Source organism: Sprattus sprattus (genome assembly GCF_963457725.1).
Source record: "Sprattus sprattus genome assembly, chromosome: 14".
NCBI lineage: Eukaryota > Metazoa > Chordata > Actinopteri > Clupeiformes > Clupeidae > Sprattus > Sprattus sprattus.
The window spans coordinates 16,971,807-16,986,430 of NC_137912.1; the positions used below are offsets into that span (position 1 = coordinate 16,971,807).

General features: G+C 42.2%; 1 protein-coding gene across 1 annotated transcript in view; it reads right to left on the minus strand.

Annotated features, from left to right (window-relative positions):
* ttll12 (tubulin tyrosine ligase-like family, member 12) overlaps nt 1-14,624 on the minus strand; it is a gene marked incomplete at its 5' end in the record, with an annotated part of 31,642 nt that overhangs the window by 10,428 nt on the left and 6,590 nt on the right. The window contains 5 exons of the mRNA XM_080851235.1: nt 3,194-3,388; nt 3,581-3,697; nt 3,932-4,008; nt 4,095-4,228; nt 10,104-10,263. Coding sequence (XP_080707361.1) covers nt 3,194-3,388; nt 3,581-3,697; nt 3,932-4,008; nt 4,095-4,228; nt 10,104-10,263 — 683 coding nt within the window. The remainder of the gene's footprint in view (nt 1-3,193; nt 3,389-3,580; nt 3,698-3,931; nt 4,009-4,094; nt 4,229-10,103; nt 10,264-14,624) is intronic.

Here is a 14,624-nt window from a genome sequence, read left to right on the forward strand (position 1 = left end):
CGGGAGTGTTATGCGCATGCGTGCCTACGTGGAGATGGCGCAGTGCCTAGCTCTCACACATGCAACAGGCAGCTCTCACTCACAGCAAGTGATCTCAGGGTAGACATGGCCTCATGTGAAGGAGCTCCCCAAACATTTCAGAGAGTTCTCAGAACGACAGGTTAGCAAATGTGATTATAAACACGAACACCCCCAAGGTAGCCCATATACAGCCTAACACGAGTAGCCTTAGCCTTGTTTAGCGACAAGCGATTTTCCCCATCACAGAGTTTTGACGATGCATAGTACAATGATCATAATGCAGTGTGGTTAACGTAACTAAACCACATATTTCACGTTAGTAATGTTAACTGCCGTAATCTGCAAGTGATAGGATGGCCCTATTGCATGTATTCTCGTTTATTAAGACGTTGATCTAGCTTTAAATTTGGCTGCAAAAACGTAACCCAGTTCATTGTCAAAATTAAACTCTAGAAAGAAAGCGCTATACGTGTATAATCAATGCTATGATGTCACCATGTAGTCTTCATTAATACCTTGCTGGAGGCTAATACTAATATGAATGCTATTTGTTAAGTGTTCGTGACAACCCTAATACTGACAAGCGCTCATCACATCAGCCATAAAACAACAGCAGATATCTGGCTTTTAAAGGTTGCCATCGTTCAGTGACGAGAAGACCACTGAAAAGAGTTAATCGTATTTTTTGTACAGAGATTTGTACGGGGGTTTCACACAACACATTAATGTCTATTTCTGCGAACAACAGATACACCAGGGTAGGGATCCCATGACCCCCACCTGTTGACCCCGAGGAGCCCACAGATGACATCAGTAAAAGATAGACTATAAGAACTGAGACTTTCTCTGTAACAGACAGATGCTCGAGCTCTCCGGTTGTGTTCACTTGGTGAAATTGATCATGTAAACTCAACTGTATTTGTGCTGCAACGTATCAAGTAAAACTATTTTGTTACAACAAACTTCGTACTGGCGTATCTTCCAAGTCCTAAACCAACACGTAAAAGGAACATAGAGACTTTACACATTAATAATGTCTTTATTGCTGAGAATAGGGCGTAGGAGATCATAGGTCCCATGATCACCTGGCCCAAGAAATGACATCAGTGAGAAATAAACTATAAGAACGTTTTTTTTTCTTTCTTGGAAGCAGATCAGACTCTCAAAAATCACCTGTTGTGTTAACATGGTGAACTTGATCTGGTTAAACATAACTGTATTTGTGCCACAACTTATCAAGTAAAACTCTTACAACTTCGTACTGGTGTTTTTCCATTCCTAAACCAACACACAAAGAGTTGAAAATACTCTTACACTAACAGTAACATTTAGATCAAAAGGCAGGGCAACAAGGCTTGTTTTGAGAAACCACAAGACAGAGAGTTTGTAGGCCTTCTCTGAAAGGTAACCAGATTTCTCTGAAAGGCTGCCAGACAGAGGGTGGAGGATAGGACACCTATTTTCACAGGAAACAGCCAGCAGTATGCAACCTGTGCAGAGCCAACACATAGGAAACTTTAACTACACTATGCGACTTAATAACCTCCTATCATCGCGTCTCGCCTCTCTCCATCACAGCCTGTTGTGTGCCCTTGAGATCTGTTGCATGAAAAAAACACAGAATAAACTGACACCCTTACCCACCAGACCAGCATTTCAAGAAGTCCTCTGCTAAATCTTGCAATGAACTCCAGAGCTAGAGAGTTCCGTTTTTCAGTATTTTTAGTTTGCGTTTTGTGGTGGAAAATCTGTCAATTAAATCTTACTTATCTGTGTGTATATTATTAACTAACAGTATGTTAATCAGTATGAAAGTGAAAAGTGAAAGTCCTCTCTATGGCAGAGGTGGTGTAGACACACACACTGAAATCCACCTCTGCATTTAACCCATCCAGGGAAGTGACACACACACAATGAAGTGAGGTTACACACTAACCCGGAGCAGTGAGCTGTTTTGGCGGCGCCCGGGGAGCAGTGATCGGGGTTAGGTGCCTTGCTCAAGGGCACTTCAGCCGTGGATGTGGGCATGGGAGAGCAGTGGTCTACCACTTCCCCCGCCCAATTTCTTTTCCTACTGGTCAGGGATCAAACCGGCCACCCTACGGTTTCTGGCCTGAAACCCTAACCAGTAGGCCACGGCTGCCCCAAATTTGCAAGATATTAATATAATAATAATAATAATACATTTTATTTGTATTGATCTTTACATCATACAGATCTCAAAGTGCTAGTGCTAATATTATAGTAATCAATAGAATGTTCATGATAGTAAGTTGATAAAAGATAATAATAATAACAATACCTTTATTTTATAGTGCGCTTTTCAAGTACCCAAAGTCGCAGCATCACAGCATGAGCTACTCCACTGACATAAGATTGCAGAAGCCCTACACACACACTTATTAGGCAGGGAAAGTCCCGTAGGGAAAGTCCCAGTGTTTCAATTTGGCCAAAAACCTAGTTCAGACCCAGTTTAAGAGAGATCAAACGGAGTTTGAGTAAGTGCGCATGTGTCAACCAGAGTCAGGTAGAGGTCAAGTTTTGCAGCTGTGAAAATCTGACTACTCAGCAGAAATTAGAGTTGCATTGTAGACAGGGGGGCGGAGATTAGAAGATTTAGGGTGATCTACTGTATATAAGCCATTGCAATCTTTGTTTCGGGAGTACTGTCTCCAGACATGCTCAGGTTTGTGATGTTGGTATTGCACTGACTGAATAAACCTGTTTGCTTTACACTCTGCCGGTCTGCTGAACTTTATGAGTATTTTCACCACAAGTAACAAGAACTTAGAGTTTTATCCAAATCAGAAGACTGTATATTTTTCCTACTTTGAAAGTATAAATCTGACACAACAGTTTCCATCCAGAACTGCCATGAAAGCATGATTTTTTCAGGCTTTTAATATAATGGACGTGCATAAATACGATGAACTTAGAGCATCACTGATCTTGTAAATATACTAGAGCTTGTAAGAAAGAATGCATAACAAAACCTTCACTTGGCACTTAATAGTGTGTCTGTGTCTGTGTCTGTGTCTGTGTCTGTGTCTGTGTCTGTGTCTGTGTCTGTGTCTGTGTCTGTGTCTGTGTCTGTGTCTGTGTCTGTGTCTGTGTCTGCGTGCGTGCATGCGTGCGTGCATGCGTGCGTGCATGCGTGTTATTCCCAGCCCACCTCTCCTTCCTCTGCTGGTAGTGCTTGATGAACTGAGGCAACTCTGTCTGGAGGTTAAAGGTCGTAGGGATCCATGGGGCAGCCTGACCCTCTTGAGCACGGCGTGAAACATATGCCAGACAGTCCTTTGTGGTGACCACCACCTCACACGGGAACTGGTTTAGAAGGACGAGGGGCCTCTCTTCACTCAGCTTGCTAAAGATTAAGATAAAAAGATGATCGATTCAGTTCAATTACATTTTATCCAATTCAATTTGCATTGAAAACAAATTTAACCAAATTTTCACCTTATCTTAATAATTCAGACACTTTGATATAGTCAGTCCTGTCACAAATCAGGAAAGAATTATCTTGGAAAAAAGAGACCAATCGAGCAGCTTTGCGTACCGGTAGTCTCTGAAATGGTTGTACATCCAGAGAATGTCTGCCTCCTCTTCAGTCTCTACAAGCAGGAATCGAGGGTGTGTGAGATTATCCCTCACTTGCTTCATCTCAGCGTAGACCCTGTGACACACACACACACACACACAGACAGACACACACACACACACAGAGTCTAGTGTAAACGCCTCATTTCCACCACTACATACTACACTATATACACATTTTTATACAAAAGATTTATTGCAGAGAATTAAACAGTGCGTAACACAAGCTTAATCCATTAACATAACAACATAAATAAAACTAAACTGAAATAATTGGGAGATCCATATTGAAGGTCTGGAGAAATCTTACTTCATTACTTTGTCTTCTGGTACACTGCTGGGTTCAATGGCCAGAGGAAGGGTTTCTTTATTTCCTGCCAAAATGGCCTGAAATTCAGACAGAACAATTCAGACCGTTGTCTCTTATATTGAATTGTGGTCGTCCGTCAATGTGTAGCAGCATTTCTGCATACCTCAAAATAAACATTTGGCGGTTCAGTTGTGTGGGTGCCAACCCCCTCCAGGTCCGATTCTACCCAAGGCAACAACCGACACTCACGGACCAGGTTATTAGTCTCTCCGTAGGCATAGTCACGTGTGACCTCACCTGTCAGACACAGAGGAGAGACACAGGAGGAGAGATACTGGTTCAACAGATTCATGAATACAATGTATTTAATACAGGTTAATTTAACAAAAAAAAATGTGACAGAAATCAAAGGGTGTGGCATGACATCAGTAGAACAGAAAACAAATGAATGAATTCATGAAGTATCATTCAGTTGAGGATTTTTAAGGACTTGACATTTCCTAGTGTAGCTTGAATGACTACCATTGGTCAAACGGCAGCACACATTTTCACAATCACACCAAATGAACAATTGTTGGCATCCTTCTTATTATTTTCCCACAAGGTCATCCCATCGGGCCATCCCTCTGCCAGAATCACAGCTGTCACTCAAAGGGCTTTAACACTTCAACACTCATTGGTTTATGCAAACTATAAAGCTAAATAATTTACAACAGGCACTTATCTTGAAAGAATGCTTACTGTGTTATCTGCATGTTTTTCTAATGCAGTCCACCAACTTCTTTGAAGTGCTGTTGAGACCTATCCTTGCAGACAAAGTGAAAGGTGTCAGACCACCCTGGGGGGTTCGGTGGGTCAAGCCCATCCCTGCCCTTTCCTACATTCCAAGGATCTAGACTGCACCCCTCCCCCTTAAAATGAATACAATACAGTCTTCTGTTGTGTGTGGGGCAGCTGACCATGCGGTTGAACAGTGTGTGTCTGTGGTGTGCTGAGCATAGACATATGGTCATAGACATAGTATAGATATCTATCTATAATGCGTTCAAAATAAAATGAACTGTCTACTGTATGCATGGTGCTGTGGATGTGTTACAGTCTGATGGGTCCCACCCGCCTCCTCAGTCCCTCATTAAAACCATTCCCCTCCTCGCTGGTCTCCACTTTGAGATGCACCTCTCCTCACCTCCATGCTTCCCCGGTTTACATGACACAAAACATCACACACACACACACACACACACACACACACACACACACACACACACACACACACACACACACACACACACACACACACACACACACTAAACTATCTCTGTCATTATACAAGTCTCCATGTGTGTGTGTGTTTGGGTTTGTATTTGTATTTGCATAGTAAGAGAGATTTGAAGGGGAATGGCTGAAGATAACGGCTCTTTCAAGTGTAATGAATGGGCACACAGCTGTGTTGTAAAGTCACACCGCACAAGGCAGATAAGCATCTGAGAATTCAAAGCAACCACCACTCAGTTACAAGCCAAGCCAAGCCAAGCCAAGTTTATAACAGACCACAGTTAACTGTTTTTGGTCTCTCTCTCCAGGAATGCATAATTTTCTGACAAAAAATATTTAAAGTGCATACATTTACAACAGCACACTGGCTGATTACTGATACAATCAATCAGCATGATTATAAACTGCTATTGCGATGGGCAAGAATTAACTTCCTGAAGTGGTCCTTCTACCAGCGGAGTTGAAAGAGCCTAGGACTGAAAACACTCTGCTGCCTGAATAGTAGGTTGTGTGTGAGGGATGTGAAGGGTTGTACATTATGTTGAGCAGTTTGTGCAACATCCTGTGCAGGTGCAATTTCTCTGCACTCAGTCTCCTGCCCACCACTGACACACCCCAGAACTGTCTCTGGGAACAGGATATGAGGGTATATCAGCATATAAGCTAGCTACAAGGAGACCCTTTCTTAATCTTCAGAATAGACATGAGATGCACTTAAAACTTTGAATGTTATGAAATACTTAATGTCATTTGCTTTTGCAGTTAAAAACTGGACTCTATACAGTGGTGCTCTGTCAACCAAAATGCGGTAACCAGACAAAGCAGGTTCTAGAAGAAATTACTTTAAAACAGTGTAAGTGCTTCACTCATTAAAGGCTGGACGCTGAGTGGCAGGAACCTCTCTTCATCAGGATCTCAACTCTATGATATCACATTTTATACCATATCTCTCCGATCTCACACTTGCATTATTTGATGTTGTGAATAGGATATTCCCTGGGATTAATCATTGGTGCTTGAAATACCATAGCTCATGCCTGCCCCTTAAGAGATGATACAGTCTGCGCCTGCAGGGTATCCTGTGCGACCAAACACTGACCCCTTGACCCCAAACACAGACCCCTTGATCTAATGTTATTGGTGCCAGCATGAATGGAACCCCACAGACAGAATTGGCAGCACAGTGAACCACAAAACCACGTTAATGGCAGCAGAGAGGAGGAAGGGGCCAGGAGGAGAGGGGAGGAGAGAGAGAATCTGAGGGCACTCTGAAGGCACTGTTTGCTTGATGGATTGGTCATTTCCCACTCCAACACAGCGTCATAACTTTTTATTTTACGCTGGAGGCACTATTGACTCACTGCAATCTTCTTCCAAACGAAAGGTACCCACTGCCGAGAAAAAATGCCATCTTAACCACAAGAAGGTATGTGGTGAAGAAGGGTGAATTACAGTTCAACTGTATCACCTGCTGTATGCAGCAATAAAAAGAGGTTATGTGCTGAATACAGCACAGTAAAATATTACATGACAAACCGTATCACAAATAGTAATTTGTGGATGGAACAGGATGGGTCCTTAAGGTTTATGGTTAGTGTTTGTGTTAATTTCTACTCGCCAAACTAGTAGCACACCTATTACATTAAGTTGTTATGGTAACAATATATGCTCTCAACTGCATTATGGAACACCAGGACAACTTAATGAGCACAGCCCAAATGCTTTTCCCCTGTTGTTAATAAATCCTACAAACGTCTTGTCTTTTCTGATGGTTGCAGAAATGTTGTTAAGTGGAGAACAGCAAAAAGACACAATCAGCCTTTCTGCACCTGGTACTTCCCGAGGGAGGTACCAGCCTTCAAGGACTCTTTTTATGATTATTTATGGGAACTTGGGCCCTGTATGCCAAAACCAGGAGACACAAGGTCAGTTTCTTCCCACACATAATTCCTTCATGATCAACTGACCAGTGACTTCCACTAAAATATAACTATTATCTTGGTTACTTTTTCGATATTTAATTTACTCCTAATTTACTTCTGGCCAATAAAGCTGACTATGACACTGATATGAAACATCTCATTGTAAACCAATAATGAGTACTCTGGCATGTACAATAACTCACTGCTTTCCACATCATCATTTAGTAGATATAAAAATAAGCGTGTATAACGGCATTAGCACACCTCTCAGGCCATGCGTTATAACACAAAGTCACACTGACTGGTGGTGGACATTTTTTAATTTCTCTTCTATATATATTATATATATCTTTACCTTGAACCCATCTGTTAGAAATAGGACTGAGACAATGCTAGAGAGCACAAGGGGGCAGGAGATGGGGTCTCTTGGGGTAATTTCAGGTAAATCCACTAGGTTTTCTTAGTTTGGTGCCAGTTGATGTCAAACTGTTTAGGAAGTTTAAACATGCTTACATATGTATTGTACTTTACTGAGGTAAGTAGTTGGGTTATCAGGCCTATTCTTTCTGGTTTCCTATGTGCTCAGGCACTGCTCTCATGGGTCTCATAACACTGTGACGAATTATGATATGTTGTGTCGTGGAAAAATTCTAAGAGTTCTCAAGAAACTTCTCAAGGCAAATAGGTGTGAATATACTGAACAGTTTAATTCAGAGGAGTTAACTACTGCTAAGCTGGTCCATGGATCATCTCAAAAACTCTAGTCATATGCCAAGATTGTTCAAGTAGACAACCTAAGGATCAAGTCCCCGTGCCCCCTTTTAAAGATCTAGTCCCTGTGTGTCATGCCCTGTTCTTTGTTTTTGTTTACGTCCTCAGATTTAACCACATCAAGATCGAGAACAATTGGTACATCTATCTTAACAGCGTGCATATTGCACAGTTTGTTTTTGTTTACGTTATCAGACTTAACCTCATCGAGATGGAGACCAATTGGTACATCTATCTTAACAGCGTGCATATTGCACGGTTTCCTGTGATAACATGTGTCTAAAGTAGTCGGTTACCTCACCACAACCCCTCAGAGGCACCCATCTGGAGGCCATGACCTTGGCATGGCCTTTCAGAAGCGCCTATCTGAAGTCATGTGATGCAGTCGAAAACACTCAGAGGCCCCCCAAAGCGCCTAGGTGTTCCTGCTATGTGTTTTTTTCAGAGACGGCATGTTTGCCACGTGACGTGATCAGAAAAGGTATCTTTGCACCTGGTTTCATAAGAAAAGGCATGTCTCCCACATGATTTCTTTGATAAGGTATCTTTGCACCGGGGTTTTGAAGGATGCTGCCGATGAGAATATGACCCAGTAATCCGAGCGCCCTTCATCCACAATGCAATGCCGTTCAACCATATACTCTATGTGAAATTGTTTGAGTGATGCTTGATTTATGCCATTTACCCATATACTCTGCGTGACTTTGCTTGAGTGGAGTTTTTAATACCAATGTTTTATGCATTATTATTCATATACTCTGTGTGACTTTGCTTGAGTGAAGTTTAAATAACAATGTTTCTGCAATATTAGCCATATAAATTGTGTGTGGGCTCTCTGAAACTAGCGTGTGAGACAAACCAGAAATGTGAGAGGTTGCTGCTGAGATAAATGTTAGTGAAGACTTGTATTCTGTATACGGAGGAATATGCATGTAAAATCTCTGGGTGTGCTTAGAAGCTTACACGGGGCACACAGGAAGAGGCCCCTGATAACACAGGAGGCAGGAGGGGTGTCACTGTGCAGGCTAAGAACCTAGGTTGCTAGGCGACCCAAGGAGGAAATCAGCTGTTGAAGGAGTGGGGAGGGGAGAGTGGTAAAAGTTTAAAAGCCAAGTCAGCTGTGGATTTTGGCAGTCTTTTCTATTTGCGCGCTGAATTGACTCAATTTGTTCCTCTGTTCACTTTTTACTTATTTCTTAGTTTATACTCTTTTGTAAAGGTCCAAAGCCTATAGTCTAGTGTTTTTATTTTGATTTTGTGCTTTTGAGCACTCTTGCCTCTTTTATAATAAACATCAGAGGTATTTGTTAAACTCCGTTCACCTGCGTCTGCGTCCGTTCCTTGTTTGAGTGCCACTGAATTCGCGAAATCACCTTACCCATTAGCGTGTCCAGGAACCGTGCTGTGACTTTGATAAGGTTGCCTATTAAAGAGGTGGGTCTATTGATGAACCGTAGGTTTCGGACGGCCGTGTGACAGGGTAAGTGTTCACCTTTTCCTTTAAGGGAAAAGAATACAATAGCGGGGGCTAAGAGGGTTCCCTTGTCGTATGGTGACAGAGACGCCTAAGGTGGAGCTATAAGGAGTGTCAAGATTTACGAACTAGTCTGTTTAGGTGTTAGTGACAAAGTGCCATCTTAGTTAATTGTGAGAGCTGTCGAAAAGGCTCTCGGCGTCGAAAAGCAAACAATTAATTATTAATGGAGGTTACTAAAAGATGCATCTTTCAGTTTATAAGAAAATATGATCTCTCAGAAAAGGGCCCATTTGCCTTATGGCAGCCTTCTCGTCTAACTGCTACCTCTTTTTGTTGAGATGTCCATGTTACAGTTCCAGCAATACACATTATTCAACAATACAGTAATACGTGGATACAAATACGACAGTTGTAAGAGGGTTCTAGGAAATGTTAGAAGGTGACGATGATATCTGCTACTTACACTAAGATGGTCACGGACCTCCATTTATCATTTAAATGGTATAGCGTAAGTTTCTCTGTGTTTGAATGTTTTCTTATGTCTGTGTGTGCGTGTGAACATCTTAAAGAGAGAATGCAAGTGTGTTTGAGTGTCTGACATGATGAGCATGAATGTGGAGCCACACCTTACAAGAAGGGCATCATGCAGCATGTGCGCTGGTTGGGGTACTGCACCTGTGTGTATGTGTGCTTACGTGTGTGTGTGTGTGTGTGTGTTTGTGTGTACCTCCATTCTCCAGGTCTTGTAAGGGCCACAGCACTGTGTAGGCCGTCTGCTGGGGGCTATAGAAGAAGGGTGCCATGCAGCATGTGGGCTGGTTTGAGTGCTGCACCTTAGAGCCAAACTCATCCATGATGTACCACACCGCAACCTTCTCCTCTGCAGACTAAACAGCCGGGGAAGACAATACACGTCACACACATACAGCAGTAGCCTGGAGGTTAAGCCTATCGTAATCCGAAACACTACATTGCCATGATGAGTCTAACCTTCTACTTCAACAGAGGCGCATTGGTGGGTATGAGGTGTACTAGGAATGGCTTTGTTGAATTAAGGAAAACAGACTCTTAAAGATAAACGCCTTGCCCACAATCACATGGCCAGTGTTAATACCGTTTTCTCTTTTGAGCGTTGTTGATATACTTACATGAGAATAAACATGTGGATACGTTAATAGCATAATGGCTGTAATATAAAAAAGAAGCTACAAATTTAAGTGCAAATTAAGAGCAAATGATGAAGATATCTGAGATACATGACCTTTCACCCTTGGCAACCTAAGGCAGTCCTACACAGATGCAGTGAGGATGCGTGATACCCTTTTGGTCGCCCAAGGTGTTGGATTCAGTCATTTAATTTGGGCAGACTTCATTGACATCAGCTAATACATCTGACACCTCCTCCACCCAAACAGGTAAATGTGATACAGTCCTTCAGTGTACTAATCTGCAATGATCCTCAGATCTTCACAAACGTCCTCAAAATGGCTAGTAGTCCTAGTCTAGACTAGTTGTCCTTCTTTTCAACCTTGCGGATGCATTACATGGCAAAAAGCATAGTAAGATGACCTCGGACATCAGAGACCCACCACGTGATTATCCCTGCTGACAAAGTGTTTTGGTGTCAGAGAACGCTAACTTCTATCTATATAAACCTTGTGTGATGTATTTTATTTTGCTTCTCTCTTGTCTGCTGCAGTCCGGGAGTGAGCCCGGGCTCTCTCTCTCTCTCTCTGAGAATGGGCCCGTGCCTCTCTGTAGCCTGCCAGGACGTGGGTGAGCCTTGTAACCTTGTCAACTCCTGTGACAGGAGCCAGCAACAACAGATAGGGTTTGAAGGCCGCTGCCACTGCATGTTGATACGTGACCTGGCCCTCGCTTCTGTCTGTGTGATTCGCTCTCCCTCTCCTGATTATCAAAACTGATGAATGAAAATGTGGCTTCGCTTCCTTATTGTATTATATTGTATTCAGTGCTTGTCTCTAACCATGGTAGAATTTAAAGTTATGAGTGGTGTAAGGTAAAATCAAATATATTGAATGAACTATAGCATACATAAAACAGCAAGTTAGGTTCACATGGGAAAAATGCGAAAACCAAGAATACAGCAGGCCAACTGGCATCAACTGTGTGAGAAAGGGTGATTAACAGTGTGAGGGGGGGTGGTGTGAGCAGACAGGAAGAAACACTTGACATTTTAAATGTGCAGAGCGGAAGTTGAAAAAGTACCAAAACATCTTGTGTTTTTACTGTGTACAGAAGGGACCAGATGATATGAAACCATACATGATCATGAGAAGACGGGGGGCCTCTTGAGGCCCAGAGTGAGGGGCGCCTGCAGAAATTGTGAGGTACGCACAGAGCCACCAACGCCCCCCCCCCCGGACTCTCTATCATTTTTTCTAACTAGAAGGTACGCACAGTGCGTACAGCCGTACGGCTGCAGGCGCCACTGACTGGAATGATTAACATTTCTTGTGTTGGACAGAAGGCCTTAATCACCCTTTTTCACACAGTTGATGCCAGTTGGCCTGCTGTATTCTTTTTCCCATGTGAACCTGACTTGCTGTTTTATGTATGCTACAGTTCATTCAATATATTTGATTTTATCTTACAGAGGTCATGAGAGAATAGATTTTGAAAGTAAACATGAAGAAAGTGTCAGTCTGGTTGTCACTGGTGATACTTTGTAAAATGGCTGTGGCCTTTGAGTTTGTGTAAATAGTTTTTGGAATTGATGTCTGTTTTTGGAATTGATGTATTTTTTATGTCTATGACTCACATACAGCCACAGAAAAAATTAAGAAACCACTTCAAAATTATCAGTTTTTCTGGTTTTAATATTTATTGGTATGTGTTTGAGTAAAATTAACATTTTTGTTTCATTCTTTAAACTACTGACAACATTTCTACCGAATTTAAAAAAAAAAATACTGTCATTTAGAGCATTTATTTGTAGAAAAATGACAATTGGTCAAAATAAAAATAAAGATGCAGTGTTTCCAGATCTCAAATAATGCAAAGAAAACAAGCTCATATTCATTTTTAAACAACACAATACTAATGTTTTAACTTAGGAAGAGTTCAGAAATCAATATTTGGTGGAATAACCTTGACTTACAATCACAGTGTTAATTTGTCTTGGCATGCTCTCCACCTGTCTTTCACATTGCTGTTGGGTGACTTTATACTACTGCTGGCGCAAAATTGTAAGCAGCTCAGCTTTGTTTGATGGCTTATGACCTTCCATCTTCCTCTTGATCACATTCCACAGCTTTTAAATGGGATTCAGCTCTAGAGATTGGGCTAGCCATGACAGGGTCCTGATGTGGTGGTCCTTCATCCACACCTTCACTGACCTGGCTGTGTGGCATGGAGCATTGTCTGCTGGAAAAAAGACTCCTCAGAGTTGGGGAGCATTGTCAAAGCAAAAGGAAGCAAGGTTTCTTCCAGGAAAACTTTGTAAATCGCTTGATTCATGCGTCCTTCACAAAGACAAATCTGCCCGATTCCAGCCTTGCTGAAACACCCCCAGATCATCACCGATCCTCCACCAAATTTCACAGTAGGTGCAAGACTCTGTGGCTTGCAGGCGTCTCCAGGTCTCCGTCTAACCATCAGACGACCATGTGTTGGGCAAAGCTGAAAATTGGACTCATCAGAGAAGATGAACTTAGAAGATGACCTCCAGTCCGCTTCGGTTCAATCCTTATGGTCTTTTACAAACCTCAGGCAGGCAAATACAACGTTGTCCTGGAAGAAAAACTTGCTTCCTTTTGCTCTGACAATGTTCCCCAACTCTGAGGAGTGTTTTTTCCAGCAGGGCAATGCTCCATGCCACACAGCCAGGCCAGTAAAGGTGTGGATGAAGGACCACCAGATCAGGACCCTGTCATGGCCAGCCAAATTCCCAGACCTGAATCCCATTAAAAACCTCTGAAATGTGATCAAGAGGAGGATGGATGGTCACAAGCCATAAAAAGAAGCCGAGCTACTTGAATTTGTGCGCCAGGAGTAGCATAAAGTAACCCAACGGCAATGTGAAAGACTGGTGGAGAGCATGCCAAAACACATGAAAGTTGTGATTGTAAATCAAGGTTATTCCACCAAATATTGATTTCTGATCTCTTCCTAAGTTAAAGCATTAGTATTGTGTAGTTTAAAAATGAATATGAACTTCTTTTCTTTGCATTATTCGAGATCTGTAAACATTGCATCTTTTTTGCTTTCTGCAAATAAATGCTCTAAATGACAATCTTTTATTTGAAATTTGGTAGAGATGTTGTCAATAGTTTATAGAATAAAACTAAAATGTTCATTTTACTTTAACTCATACCAATAAATAGTAAAACCAGAGAAACTGATCATTCTGAAGTGGTCTCTTAATTTTTTCTGCAGCTGTATATCATGCATAGACACATATGGCTGTCTATGTAGAGACCAGGGAACCTTAGTTAGCATTTAGTGTATGACATTTTTTTCTTTTTAATTATTTTAAGCCAAAGTTGTGAACCTTTTTTCTTAAGTAGTTTTAGTAGTTTTTTTTTCTTCACTCAATTAAATTTCAATTTTATAGCACCAAAACAATACCATTGTCTCAAGGCAATTGAAACCCCCCTTAGTGGGTTGCCCCTGCAGCACTGAGCAGACAACAGACACGACAAGTCTCCCGAGCAGCGGGAGCGAGCAACCCCACACAGTTGACTTCCTCACAAAACTGAACTTGAACTGAAATAAGTAACATGCTCTCTATTTGTCATGAATTAAAGTGAAACAAAAAAAAGTGAAAAGTGAAAGTCCTCTCTATGGCAGAGGTGGTGTAGACACACACTCACTCTGAAATTCACCTCTGCATTTAACCCATCCAGGGAAGTGACACACACATTGAAGTGAGGTTACACACTAACCCGGAGCAGTGAGCTGCCATTGGCGGCGCCCGGGGAGCAGTGAACGGGGTTAGGTGCCTTGCTCAAGGGCACTTCAGCTGTGGCATGGGAGAACAGTGGTCTACCACTTCCCCCGCCCACATTTTTCCTACTGGTCGGGGATCGAACCGGCCACCCTACAGTTTCCGGCCTGAAACCCTAACCAGTAGGCCACGGCTGCCCCTTAAATTAACAGGTTAACCCGACACGGTTCTGTTGAAAAATAAAACCAAATGAACGGTAGGTGTTCTTAGGTGATAAGCCTGTTCTTAGGTGATAAGAAGGTAGCCGTTCCCAGCTGTCCGTTGTGCAGACCATGCATG